Source organism: Oncorhynchus masou, chromosome 3 (assembly GCF_036934945.1).
Source record: "Oncorhynchus masou masou isolate Uvic2021 chromosome 3, UVic_Omas_1.1, whole genome shotgun sequence".
NCBI lineage: Eukaryota > Metazoa > Chordata > Actinopteri > Salmoniformes > Salmonidae > Oncorhynchus > Oncorhynchus masou.
The window spans coordinates 48,335,544-48,349,642 of record NC_088214.1 but is presented as its reverse complement, the minus strand read 5'-3'; the positions used below and the strand labels follow the sequence as shown (position 1 = coordinate 48,349,642).

The 14,099-nt window shown below is 41.7% G+C and overlaps 1 protein-coding gene across 1 annotated transcript in view; it reads right to left on the bottom strand.

Moving 5' to 3' along the window:
* Window positions 1-14,099, bottom strand: part of wdr33 (WD repeat domain 33) — a 41,228-nt gene that overhangs the window by 12,755 nt on the left and 14,374 nt on the right. The window contains 6 exon segments of the mRNA XM_064943077.1: window positions 2,932-3,026; window positions 5,763-5,873; window positions 6,189-6,267; window positions 6,611-6,765; window positions 7,171-7,297; window positions 13,835-13,932. Of these exon segments, the coding sequence (XP_064799149.1) occupies window positions 2,932-3,026; window positions 5,763-5,873; window positions 6,189-6,267; window positions 6,611-6,765; window positions 7,171-7,297; window positions 13,835-13,932 (665 nt within the window).

Genomic DNA, 14,099 nt, shown 5'->3' with positions numbered 1-14,099 from the left:
AGAGTTCCTTTTTGCATCTCCAACAGAGATGTGACATTTCTGGGTGCATTACATGCATTCTGGCAGGAGTGCATGAAATGTCCTATGAATGATCTTAAATTGCAGTAGTTAATGCCTTATGAGCAGGTATGAGCATTTTCACATATTGTGGGGCAAAAAAGTATTTAGTCAGCCACAAATTGTGCAAGTTCTCCCACTTAAAAAGTTGAGGCCTGTAATTTTCATCATAGGTACACTTCAATTATGACAGACAAAATGAGAGAAAAACATCCAGAAAATCACATTGTAGGATTTTTAATGAATTTATTTGCAAATTATGGTGGAAAATAAGTATTTGGTCACCTACAAAAAAGCAAGATTTCTGGCTCTCACAGACCTGTAACTTCTTCTTTAAGAGGCTCCTCTGTCCTCCACTCGTTACCTGTATTAATGGCACCGGTTTGAACTTGTTATCAGTATAAAAGACACCTGTCCACAACCTCAAACAGTCATACTCCAAACTCCACTATGGCCAAGACCAAAGAGCTGTCAAAGGACACCAGAAACAAAATTGTAGACCTGCACCAGGCTGGGAAGACTGAATTTGCAATAGGTAAGCAGCTTGGTTTGAAGAAATCAACTGTGGGAGCAATTATTAGGAAATGGAAGACATACAAGACCACTGATAATCTCCCTCGATCTGGGGCTCCATGCAAGATCTCACCCCGTGGGGTCAAAATGATCACAATAACAGTGAGCAAAAATCCCAGAACCACACGGGGGGACCTAGTGAATGACCTGCAGAGAGCTGGGACCAAAGTAACAAAGCCTACCATCAGTAACACACTATGCCGCCAGGGACTCAAATCCTGCAGTGCCAGACGTGTCCCCCTGCTTAAGCCAGTACATAACTTTTTGGTAAAAACTCAACTCGTCGTGTTTGGAGGACAAAGAATGCCGAGTTGCATCCAAAGAACACCATACATATTGTGAAGCATGGGGGTTGAAACATCATGCTTTGGGGCTGTTTTTCTGCAAAGGGACCAGGACGACTGATCCTTGTAAAGGAAAGAATGAATGGGGCCATGTATCGTGAGATTGAGTGAAAACCTCCTTCCATCAGCAAGGGCATTGAAGATGAAACGTGGCTGGGTCTTTCAGCATAACAATGATCCGTGTTGCCCAGCAACAGCCCCAAAACATCACTGCTCTAGAGGAGATCTGCATGGAGGAATGGGCCAAAATACCAGCAACAGTGTGTGAAAACCTTGTGAAGACTTACAGAAAACGTTTGACCTCTGTCATTGCCAACAAAGAGTATATAACAAAGTATTGAGATAAAAGTTTGACCAAATACTTATTTTCCACCATAATTTGCAAATAAATTCATCCTACAATGTCATTTTCTGGAGAAAAAAACAATCTCATTTTGTCTGTCATAGTTGAAGTGTACCTATGATGAAAATTACAGGCCTCTCTCATCTTTTTAAGTGGAAGAACTTGTACAATTGGTGGCTGACTAAATACTTTTTTGCCCCACTGTATCTGTGACCAATTGGTGCTCCTCAGTTTCCCATTTTTTCCTTCCAGGTTCTGAACCATCAGGTAGAGTTTCAATCAACCCTTGATATAACTTGGCAATCAACTTCTTTGGCGTAGCAGCGTCTTTCAGGATCGTTTCTATGTTAGATGCCTTCAGTTCATCCAGATTCTGTTGAAGCGATTGTACTTAAAGAAATTGGCCTTGGATAAACCAACTCTTTCTTTCTTGTAATTGATTGAATGACAGTAGAGATCCATCATAGCATGTTCAAAAGTCATGATGCCACTTTGGTGCCAGGACTTAAAGGTGTTGTCATTAAACACTAGAGGTAAGGTGGGGTTATTCCAAATAGGGTTGCCTGGCGATATTGGTTCTTTTCACCTCATTAACTCTCCCAAACACAAATGGAATTGAGAATCATTGGATTGTCTGTTTCTTTCTTCCATGCCTTGGACCCGAAGTCGTGAATCTATTTTAGATCATAAGGTATAACATTTATGGCTTAGATAATCCTCCATGCACAAGGATAATCTGCTGTCCATAGCCTAGTGAACACAGTTGTGCAGCCCAGTAATCGAGTACCACAGTTTGAGTCATAATACCCATAAAACCTAGCGGTCAAACAAGGAAATTGTTCCAATAATTTTCCTACCATACTTTTTTCCATAGGGGATTTTAGAAACACTTAAAACAAGGGCTGTGTTTACTGTTGGCTTACCCTGGTGTGACGTTTTGATAACCGTGTAAATCTCTCTTGGACAAGGTGACTTTTATCAATATATTTGCCTGTATTCACCCCCAAAAAACAAACGCTAATTAGCTGCTAATGTGGCCATCAAAGAACTACAAATGCCATGATGATCTGGCATTTGACTGCCGAATCGAGACAAAGGTAAAAATGTCTGGATTAACTATCTAACGTTAGCGAAATTGTAATAAATAAACTGGTGAAATTGAATTAAATTGACAATTCTGTGAACTGTCTTATGCAAGTTTTAAATTGACACAACGGTTAGCAAAGATGTCTGCTAGAGATGACGTGCAGGAGCTTGCAGGGATTTGTAGTCTTGCATGTTGTCTACTTTGATGCTAATTAGCATTTTGGAATCAGAGTAAATAGAGCCAAACATATTGATAAAAGTCACCTTGTCCTATAGAGATTTACATGGTTATCAAAACATTATGCCAGGGCAAGCCTACACTAAATACATTCCTAATTTTAAGTGATTCTAAAATCCCCTACAGGCTAAATTAATTGTGGAAAAAAGATTGGAACCATTTCCCTGTTTGACCGCTAGGTTTTCTGGGTATTATAACACCTCCACTGTGGGGCTCTATACACAGACAAATTCAAATTCAAACACACACACACACTTACACCTCACACAAAATATTCCTACACATCATACCGTATTCCACTCCATCCTCTGACATCCCAGGTAACAAATTCAGATTGTATCTGTCCCTCATCTTGTCCCCTGGCCGATTCCTCGTCCAGAATTTACTGAAAGGGATATAAATCACGCAGGAAACACTTCAAAGCACACCAGGACAGACATCCAAAATAACAATAATTTATTTATATTATATTTATTTATTTATATTATATATATATTATATTTAATTTATTTATATAATATTATATACTCATGTGTGAATTGGAAATGTGTTTTTTTTGCATATCCCAACTACCCTGAGACACCCTTGGAGAGTGGGGTCCGAGCAGGGTCTGCCATTATGAACGGCGACCCTGGAGCAATTAGGATTAAGTGCCTTGTACAAGGGCAAGGGCACAGACAATTTTTCACCTGGTCGGCTCGTGATTTCAAACTAGAGGCCTTAGGTTAATGGCCCCACACTATCTGCTGCACCTCGCGACACATTCAGTATGCGGCCAATGTGGAAATCAAACCCAAAACCTACCAACAGAGCAAATTAGCAAACCATGGGACAATGGAAATATGGGAGAAAGGTCTATCAATAGGGGTGTGCAAGACAAGATAATTCAAGAGCCATGTAGGCTCCGATATGATGCAGGAACGATACGTTTTAGTTCAAAATGATTAGTTGAGATTCGATGCACTAACATTTGTTGCATTTCGACATGAGTTTTCCATTCTAAATTAAGGCCTACCTCTCGCTGGACAGGGAAGCTGTGCACCATGCGTAGAAATGTTACAACGGATAATGAGGGTGGCTCGGCATGTGAAATGACTTGTAGATCCATTACTGTCATACACAGTTACACATGGGAGAGGGCGCCCCAGGTCAGTCAGAAAAGACTTCAATCATTTTTGGAAGGGAAAAGGGAAGTAACGCAAGTAAAAAACATTAGTGAACCGGTGGTTCGTAAAGTTCATTGGTTTCCTGGCCGATACATGCCACATTTGCATCAGTTAAGAGTCCCACGGACCAACGTGCTCGTATCTTAAACCGGATTCCGATTTAGATCAGTGAATTGTTACACTCTTTCAACCCTATGAACAATTCCATTTATTTAGTCTTGCTTCCCTGTCGGAACAAAAATATAAATTTACATTCCTGTTAGTGAGCATTTCTCCTTAACAAGGATAATCCATCCACCTGACAGGTGTGGCATATCAAGAAGCTGATTAAACAGCATGATCATTACACAGGGGCACCTTGTGCTGGGAACAATAAAAGGCCACTAAAATGGGCAGTTGTCACAACACAATGCCACAGATGTCTCAAGTTTTGAGGGAGCGTGCAATTGGCCTGCTGACTACAGGAATGTCCACCGGAGCTGTTGCCAGATAATCTAATGTTCATTTCTCGACTATAAGCCACCTCCATGTCGTTTTGAGAATTTCGCAGTATGTCCAACCAGAATCACAACTGCAGACCAAGTGTATGGCGTCATGTGGGTGAGCGGTTTTCTGATGTCAACGTTGTGGTGGCAGTGGGGTTACAGTATGGGCAGACATAAGCTACAGACAACGAACAAAATTGCATTTTATCAATGGCAATTTGAATGCACAAAAATAACGTGACGAGATCCTGAGGTCATTGTAATGCCATTCATTTGCCAGGCATCACCTAATTTTTCAGCGTGATAATGTACGGCCCCATGATGCAAAGATCTGTACACAATTCCTGGAAGCTGAACACTTCCTAGTTATTCCATGGCTTCCAGACTCAGACATGTCACCCATTGAGAATGTTTTGGATGCTCTGGATCGACAGTACCACAGTGTGTTCCAGTTCTCGCCAATATCCAGCAACTTCGCACAGCCATTGAAGTAGAGTTGGACAACATTCCAAAAATCAACAGCCTGATCAAATGTACGCCAAGGCGATGTGTCGCGCCTCATGAGGCAAATGGTGGTTACACCATTTGTTGCGTTGATATTTTTGTTCCATATACACTCTGGTATGGGTGGAGAGTTCATGTACAACCATTGTTGTGATTCTCTATGTCTTGTGTATACAGTGCATTCGGAAAGTATTCAGACCCCTTGAGTTTCCATACTTTATTATGTTACAGCCTCACTCAAAAATGTATTACATTGTCCCCCCCCTCCTTTACTCAGTAATTTGTTGAAGCACCTTTGGCAACGATTACATGCTTGAATCTTCTTGGGTATGACACTACAAGCTTGGCACACCTGTATTTGGGGAGAATCTCCCATTCTTCTCTGCAGCTCCTCTCAAACTTTGTCAAGTTTGATGGGGAACATCGCTGCACAGATATTTTCAGGTCTCTCCAGAGATGTTCGATCGGGTTCAAGTCCGGGGTCTGGCCATTGTGTTCTTGGGGACCTTCAATGCTGCAGACATTCTTTGGTACCCTTCCCCAGATCTGTGCCTCGACACAATCCTGTCTCGGAGCTCTATGGACAATTCCTTCGACCACATGGCTTGGTTTTTGTTCAGACATGCACTGTCAACTGTGGGACCGTATATAGACAGGTGTGTGCCTTTGCAAATCATGTCCAATCAAACATCTCAAGGATGATTAATAGAAACAGGATGCATCTGAGCTCAAATTTCAAGGGACTGAATACTTATGTAAATAAGGTATCTATTTACTATTTTTAATACATTAGCAGAAATGTATAAAAAACTGCTTTCGCTTTGTCATTATGGGGTATTGAGTGTAGATTGAGGAAACTGTTGTATTTAATCAATTTTATAATAAGGCTCTAATGTAACAAAACGTGGAAAACGTCAACGGGACTGAATACTTTCCAAATGCACTGTGTGCAACTTGTAAGCTTACCTGGTGTGGTCGTTGGATCCCGAGCAGAGGATGTGCCCGAGCGGGTGCCACGCCAGGCTCCAGATCATGCCCTCATGGGCCATCTCCATTCCGCCCACCTCCTTCTCCACACTGACAAAGCACAGTAGGAATAAATGATAAGAGCAGGATGTGACATGAAACGGTCATAATTGGTAATGAACCTAGTCCTTTGTAACAAGTCTAATGTCATGACTATAGGTTGTGTAGGAATTATTCACTTTGAGGTATCCAGACTACATTTATGAGCATTGCCTCTTACACACGATTAATGCTTGCAATCAAACTTTTTTTTTTACGTTGTTCGTTGAAATGACAGTCTGGCAAAGGAATCAAGCCTCTGGCAAGTGATTGGTAGAGGAACTGAGATCCTGTGTGTCGATTTGAGGCTTGAGCTGTCACTCTTACCCTACGTTCCAGAAGAGGAGGGATCCATCTGAGCCTCCGCTGGCGAACAGGCCTTCGTGGACAGGGTGCCACGCTACAGCTGGAGACAGGAGACAAAGGGTTAACACACATATTTCACTAACATAAGTTTAATGTCTCAAACTCAGGATCACCATAAAAATAGTCTTGAGTCTGTCAACTCAAGGAGTTTCTCCTGCACCAGTAAAAACGATAGAGGACGTATTCACACCCTTGACAGAGCACAGCAGAAACAATCCATAGAAACACTCATGATATTCATCCACATACACACACACGCATACACAGGGTAAATAAACTAAGCAACATTTGGCATAACATTCCTCTAACTACAGCAGAGGCCATTTGCTGAACTAGGTCCAAAACGGAATAGGCCAAGTCAAGTCAGTCAAGCCAAAGCATACCTGTGGCCTCTTTCTTGTGGCCCCGGAACACCTGCAGCTCCTCCTTGAGGTTGCGGATGTCGAAGAGCTTACACAGGTGGTCGCGGGACGCTGTCAGCAGCCAGTTACCGTTCAGGTTCCATTTCACCTCCATCACCGTGTTCTTATGGGCGTGACTGACGGAGAGGTAGGGTGAAAGATGGGAGTAAGGCACTGACACTTTGTACACACTACTAAGCAGAGCCGAGCTGTGCAGGCTTGGTTGTGCATCAGGTTGCTGCCTGAACCGTGTGGAAAGGACGACTATCAGAGCCAGCACAGTACATATCAGCTTGGCACGGTACTGTAAAAAGGGTATAAGTTTTTTTCTATCCTCCAAGTTGCCTCAAGCATTTTAAAAATGATTGAACTATTTTACCAACAGTCATCTACTGAGAAACTACATAGTAACAACAATTTTAACAAGAAAGCACAAATTGTTACGGAGAAGTAACACATTGTTAGATAATTTCTCAGGCGGCTCTGGGTTTTGGGGATGGGGTGCTTCATGACGCTTTCCGATGCCTTTGGGTAAAACTCACAGTGTGGCCAAACTCTGTCCGGTCTTGGGATCCCAGAATTTTATTGGCTGCTGGCTATCTTTGCTCCCTGAAACCACCAGGCCTTTAGTGGGATGCCAGTCCACACACTTCACGTCAGCTCCATGACCTGTTGAGGAAGAACACCTTTAGTATCTATAGGTGTGTGTCAGAGGCAAAAGGACAGGACAAATATACAATCGTTCACTTGTATGTAAGAGGTGGTGCGGTCTACAGGTGTGTGTGACAAAGACGGTGTGTTTAGGGGGGGGGGTCACTCAATTCCACCCTCACTCACTGTGGGGTGAGTAAACATACAACTTGGGCAATATACTTGTACCAATGCACATACATTATTATTAAAATAGTAGATGTGGAGGCAGACCAAATCCAAAGTAATTACACATACCGGAAGATTGCAAAGTGTGTGTGTGTGTGTGTGTGTGTGTGTATGCCAAGAGAGAGCAAAAGAGGTAAACAAATGTAATTGAGACACCAACAAGGTTTAACAATGTGTACATTTGTGTGATAGGAGATACATGAGTGTACAAACCATTGGTGATAACATGACTGGTTGACCTTGTAAAAATTTGGAACAAATTAACTAAGCCAATTCCTCTGGGTGTTAGGCACTCAACAATTTTATTTTTGATTCTACAAGTAGTAAGTAAGTCCTTCTTCAGGTCTACATAAGCACTACATGACACCAAATAAACGTTGCCTTTGTTTTACCTGACATTGCTATAAGCAGTTTAACATTCTACAAACAAATATGTTGGGATTTATGACAGTTCACATCAAGTGATTGTGAGCAGTGCATTCTTGCGTGTAACCCCTTCGGCCTAAATATTTACATGAAAGCACACACAGGGGTTCCATTTCAAGAATATGTGCACAGGTAGATATATGCTTGTCTGGCTTTAAATGGGTGCAGATTGACTGTGTGTGTGTATATCATCTACACACCAGAGATTGGATACCCTGCGATTCAGCATCCTCACAGTCTAAGACACATCGTAGATAATCATGGCTTGACACATTCCAACTAGCTTAGATTGATAGCTTTTAAAAACATGTTCAACTTAACTCAAAATTATACAAATACAAGGTACATTGAAAATAATGTCCTCAGTCTGCTGGGTCCTTCATACAGGTGTTAATGTTTGAATCAACTCCATCTCACATAACACAAATGCCTTGTGGTTCCCTTACTAAACCAGACAAGATCAGGGGGAGGGGAGGGGGGTACTTACTACATTAACTTAGTTAAAAGCTGCTAATTTTGCCTTTTGACTATATAGTAAAATAGTGCTAAATTAATTTTTTACCTAGAAGTGCAGCAAGGCATTTCCGCTGTAAAAGCACATTATTTGAATAAGAACATAAGACAAATGGGTAAATTGATAGCTACATCACCAATCAATGTATTAAGTGGAAACAAAACTGAGAGTAGTGAAATAAACTCAGCAAAAAAAAAAACGGCCCTTTTTCAGGACTCTGTCTTTCAAAGATAATTCGTAAAATCCAAATAACTTCACAGATCTTCATTGTAAAGGGTTTAAACACTGTTTCCCATGCTTGTTCAAAGAACCATAAACAATTAATGAACATGCACCTGTGGAACGGTCGTTAAGACACCAACAGCTATCAGACGGTAGGCAATTAAAGACACAGTTATAAAAACTTAGGACACTAAAGAGGCCTTTCTACTGACACTGAAAAATACCAAAAGAAAGATGTCCAGGGTCCCTGCTCATCTGCGTGAACGTGCCTTAGGCATGCTGCAAGGAGACATGAGGACTGCAGATGTGGCCAGGGCAATAAATTGCAATGTTTATACTGTGAGCCGCCTAAGACAGCGCGACAGGGAGACAGGACGGACAGCTGATCATCCTTGCAGTGGCAGACCATGTGTAACAACACCTGCACAGGATCGGTACATCTGAACATCACACCTGTGGGACAGGTACAGGATGGCAACAACTGCCCAAGTTACACCAGGAACGCACAATCCCTCCATCAGTACTCAGACTGTCCGCAATAGGCTGAGAGAGGCTGGACTGAGGGCTTGTAGGCCTGTTGTAAGGCAGGTCCTCACCGGCAACAACGTCGCCTATGAGCACAAACCCACCCTCGCTGGACCAGACAGGACTGAAAAAAAGTGCTCTTCACTGTCGAGTTATGGTTTTGTCTCACTAGGGGTTTTGTCTCACACAAGTTTATCGTCTAAGGAATGAGCTGTACTTTGGAGCAGGATCGATTTCGAGGTGGCGAGTCAGTCATGGTCTGGGGCGGTGTGACACAGCATCATCAGACTGAGCTTGTTGTCATTGCAGACAATCTCAACGCTGTGCATTACAGGGAAGACATCCTCCTCCCTCATGTGGTACCCTTCCTGCAGGCTCATCCTGACATGACCCTCCAGCATGACAACGCCACCAGCCATACTGCTCGTTCTGTGCGCGATTTCTGGCAAGACAGGAATGTCAGTGTTCTGCCATGGCCAGCGAAGAGCCCAGATCTCAATCCCATTGAGCACGTCTGGGACCTGCTGGATCGGAGGGTGAGGGCTAGGGCCATTCCTCCCAGAAATGTCCGGGAACTTGCAGGTGCCTTGGTGGAAGAGTGGGGTAACATCTCACAGCAAGAACTGGCAAATCTGGTGCAGTCCATGAGGAGGAGATGCACTGCAGTACTTAATGCAGCTGGTGGCCACACCAAATACTGACTTACTTTTGATTTTGACCACCCCTTTGTTCAGGGACACATTATTCCATTTCTGTTAGTCACATGTCTGTGGAACTATTTCAGTTTATGTCTCAGTTGTTGAATCTTATGTTCATACAAATATTTACACATTTTAAGTTTGCTGAAAATAAACGCAGTTGACAGAGAGAGGACGTTTCTTTTTTTGCTTAGTGTATATAAACTAAAAGTCAATTCACTCAAGATTTGCACAAATCTTTGAGTGTATCTCTAGTTATGGTACACAAGGCTTCTCAATACCCAGAAATCAAAACAACCGTTGTCAACCAACGGTAATGCATTAGGTTATATTCAGAATTTCAGGGTGTCTAGAGGAAAAAGAAACGGCAAACTTGTTAAGTAAAACTCTGCATTTATTCTTGTTAAGTAAAAGTAAATCTCTGCATTTATTCTTGTTAAGTAAAAGTAAAACTCTGCATTTATTCTTCAATGAGCACAGAAAAGTTTAGTTTATTGAAAGGCTAAAAAAACAAAAGCAAGACTAACTGTTTTCAAGTAGGCTAAGTGATAATTTATGCATTATTCTTCAATGAGCACAGTAAAAATGATTTTGTTACAAAATATATAAAGCAAGCAGAACCAAAGTCGGACGACAAGTAAACTTGCACACACGGTACAGAATCTGTGAATAAAGCCAATTGCAGATTAGGCCTAAACTTTCTGCATGGCCTGTGAATAGTTAACGTACACAAATTGTCAGACTGCAACTGTGAACATATTAGCATAATACTAAATCAAGATGTTTGCTTTATTCATACTTGGCTGAAAGCATTTTATTCAATTCGCACAAGGATGCAAACATGCACTACAATGAATTACCACCAATCCCTTCGCTAGTCTGAGTATCTGTCTAACATTCCACTCACTCCTTGTACTCTGTGTCATGTGCCAAAGACAAACTACACAGAGTGGAATGTAATAGCTGAACAGAGACCAGCAACAAGGCTATCCCTTCCCAGCAATTATTAAAAGAAAGCAACGCATGTTATCAAGGAGGAATGTTTTTTCCTGACTAGGGTGTTTCTGCAACAAAGACTTGATGTGACTGTGAATCATGCTGAACCATCGTGATCCTGACACACGACAGAAAACACACCAGAGCATGTACTCTTATGATGGGACACTGAAACCAGTTCCTGTGGATATAGTATGCTAATAGATCCTGCTCAGCCTACATGCATTCGGAAAGTATTTTCCACATGTTATGATACAGCCTTATTCTAAACTGCATTAAATGTTGTTTTTCCCGCTCATCAATCTACACACAATAATGACAATGCAAACACAGGTCTCAAGAAATGTTTGCAAATTTATACAAAATAAAAAACTGAAATATCACATTTACATAAGTATTCAGACCTTTTACTCAGTACTGTGTTGAATCACCTTTTGGCAGTGATTACAGCCTTGAATCTTCTGAGGTATGACGGTACAAGCTTCTCCCATTTTTCGCTGCAGATCAGGTTGGATAGGGAGCGTCGCTGCACAGCTATATTTAGATCTCTCCAGAGATGTTCGATTGGGTTCAAGTCCGGGCCACTCAAGGACATTAAGACTTGTCCCGGAAGCCACTCCTGCGTTGTCTTGGCTGTGTGCTTACGGTCATTGTATAGTTAGAAGGTGAACCTTTGCCCCAGTCCGAGGTCCTGGACGCTCTGGAGCAGGTTTTCATTAAGGATCTCTGTAGTTTGCTCTGTTCCACTTTCCCTCAATCCTGACTAGTCTCCCAGTCCCTGCTGCTGAAAAACATCCCCACAACAAGATACTGCCACCACCATGCTTCACCTTAGGGATAATGCCAGGTCTCTTCCAGAAGTGACGTTTGGCATTGATGCCAAAGAGTTCAATCTTGGTTTCATCAAACCAGAGAATCTTGTTTGGCAAACTCCAAGCGGGCTGTCATGTGCCTTTTACTGAGGAGTGGCTTCTGTCTAGCTACGCTACCATAAAGGCCTGATTGTTGGAGTGCTGCAGAGATGGTTGTCCTTCTAGAAGTTTCTCCCAATCTCCACAGAGGAACTCAAGAGCTCTGTCGGAGTGACCATCGGTGGTTCTTGGTCACCCCCCTTGACCACGAAAGGGCATTCTCCCCAGATTGCGCAGTTTGACCGGGCGGCTCTTGGAAGTCTTGGTGGTTCCAAACTTCTTCCATTTAATGAATGATGAAGGCCACTGTGTTCTTAGGGAACTTCAATGCTGGAGACATTTTTTGGTATCCTTCCCCAGACCTGTGCCTCGACACAATCCCGTCTCGGAGCTCTACGGACAATTCCTTCGACCTCATGGCTTGGTTTTTGATCTGACATGCACTGTCAACTGTGGGACTTTATATAGACAGGTGTGTGCCTTTCCAAAACACGTCCAATGAATTTAATTTACCACAGGTGGTACTTCCAATGAAGTTGTAGAAACATCCCAAGGATGATCAATGGAAACAAAATGCACCTGAGCTCAATTTCAAGTCTTATAGCAAAGGGTCTGAATACTTATGTAAGGTCTGTTTATTTTTATAAATTTGCAAACATTTCTAAAAACCTATTTTCGCTTTGTTATTATGGGGTATTATGTGGAGATTGTTGGGAAAAAATATTGAATCCATTTTAGAATAAGGCTGCAGCGTAACAAAATGTGGAAAAAGTCAAGGAGCCTGAATACTTTCCGAATGCACTGTATTAGTGCATGAAATGGTGTTGAAAGATGAACAATAAAGGGGAAGTTCAGTATTGTACAACTTCATGTAAGATAGTTGCTCATGAAAGTAGTTGATGGACCAGTACAAAATGTAAACAGCAACTACAAACTTCAGCCATCGTTATCTAAAAATGTAAATGGGAGTGGTTACATGCGGTTCCCGGGGGGAAATTTTTTCAAATCACCTTAAAGTAACATCAAATTATTAAGCTATTTGGCAATTCCCTTTTTAACGGGTGCGACTTGCCCCATTACTCCCATTGATTTTTAGCTGACTGTGGCAAAAGGTAGCTCAAGTTTGTGGTAGCTGTTAAAAATTAACCATGGATTACAGTTTCTCCTGGCCCATAGACTACTTAAGGGGAAGAACCATTAAACATGAAGAAATATTAAGGAAAACATTAAGAAACCATCTAACATTAAGGTGCAAAATATGAACTTCCATTTTAAAACAGTGAATCATTTTGTAATTCTGATATTAAAAGGAGATGACCGCGCAACATAAGCAGTATTGAGACCAAAGATGATCAGTTATGCTTTTCCCTAGATGACCACTACTGTACAACAAAATAAAAACAAACAATAACTTTTTAGGTAATATAGACATTAAGTCAGTAGTACGCTGCTTAAAACTGATTAATGGCAAACTCAGGCATCCGTCTAACATGTCTAGCTAGCTAGATAAAAAGAAGCCGCTGTTATTTACTGCAGATAGTGGTGTGAACTGTAACTGCAGCTTATCTAACGCCGTAAGTATGGTGCATCAAAAATAATAAACATTAAATAAATATGCTAATGATAGCATGCTAAGCGTCAATGCTTCTGTACTGCAGAGCCCAAAGTATTTCATTCATTCAATAACTATTGGAATAACTGTTACTAACCAACTTCACAACGTAACATTCATTACGTACGTCATATAAGTTTGGAAATTGAACTAGCTTTAGCCTTTATAGCTATATTATATAAAATACAAGTAATGCCATTAAAAGTCAATGCTCATGCAACGTGCCTAGTTGGTGTTGGTCTAGGCCTACCTATACAATCACCAAGGTTTGTGTTCATGGATGGTTCAGACTTATGATTACAGTAAAGGTACAAGTCACTGAAAAGTGTCTGCAGGAGTATCTTTTCGGAGGGGGGGTGTGTCAGTGTTCAGTGACGTGTATCAATTAGGTACAGCTGTATGTGTATTCAACAGAAAACATACCTCTGAGAATTCTCTCCTCGTGACAGCGTAGAAAGTCCCAGATGCGTACGGTTCCGTCATCAGAGCAAGTGGCAAATTTATTATCCGTAGGAGAGAAACTGAAGACAGAGTGAGGCAGGAAGAGAATCAACAATGCAGGAAGACACAGTTGGGCTCCCAGGGTTTACAATAGGGTCAAATCCTAGTACAACTTAGTACAGTACAACCACTTAGGGGGGCATCTCCTGGGCACAACAGCAGCCTCTCCCATCAAGCTGTGCAGTGG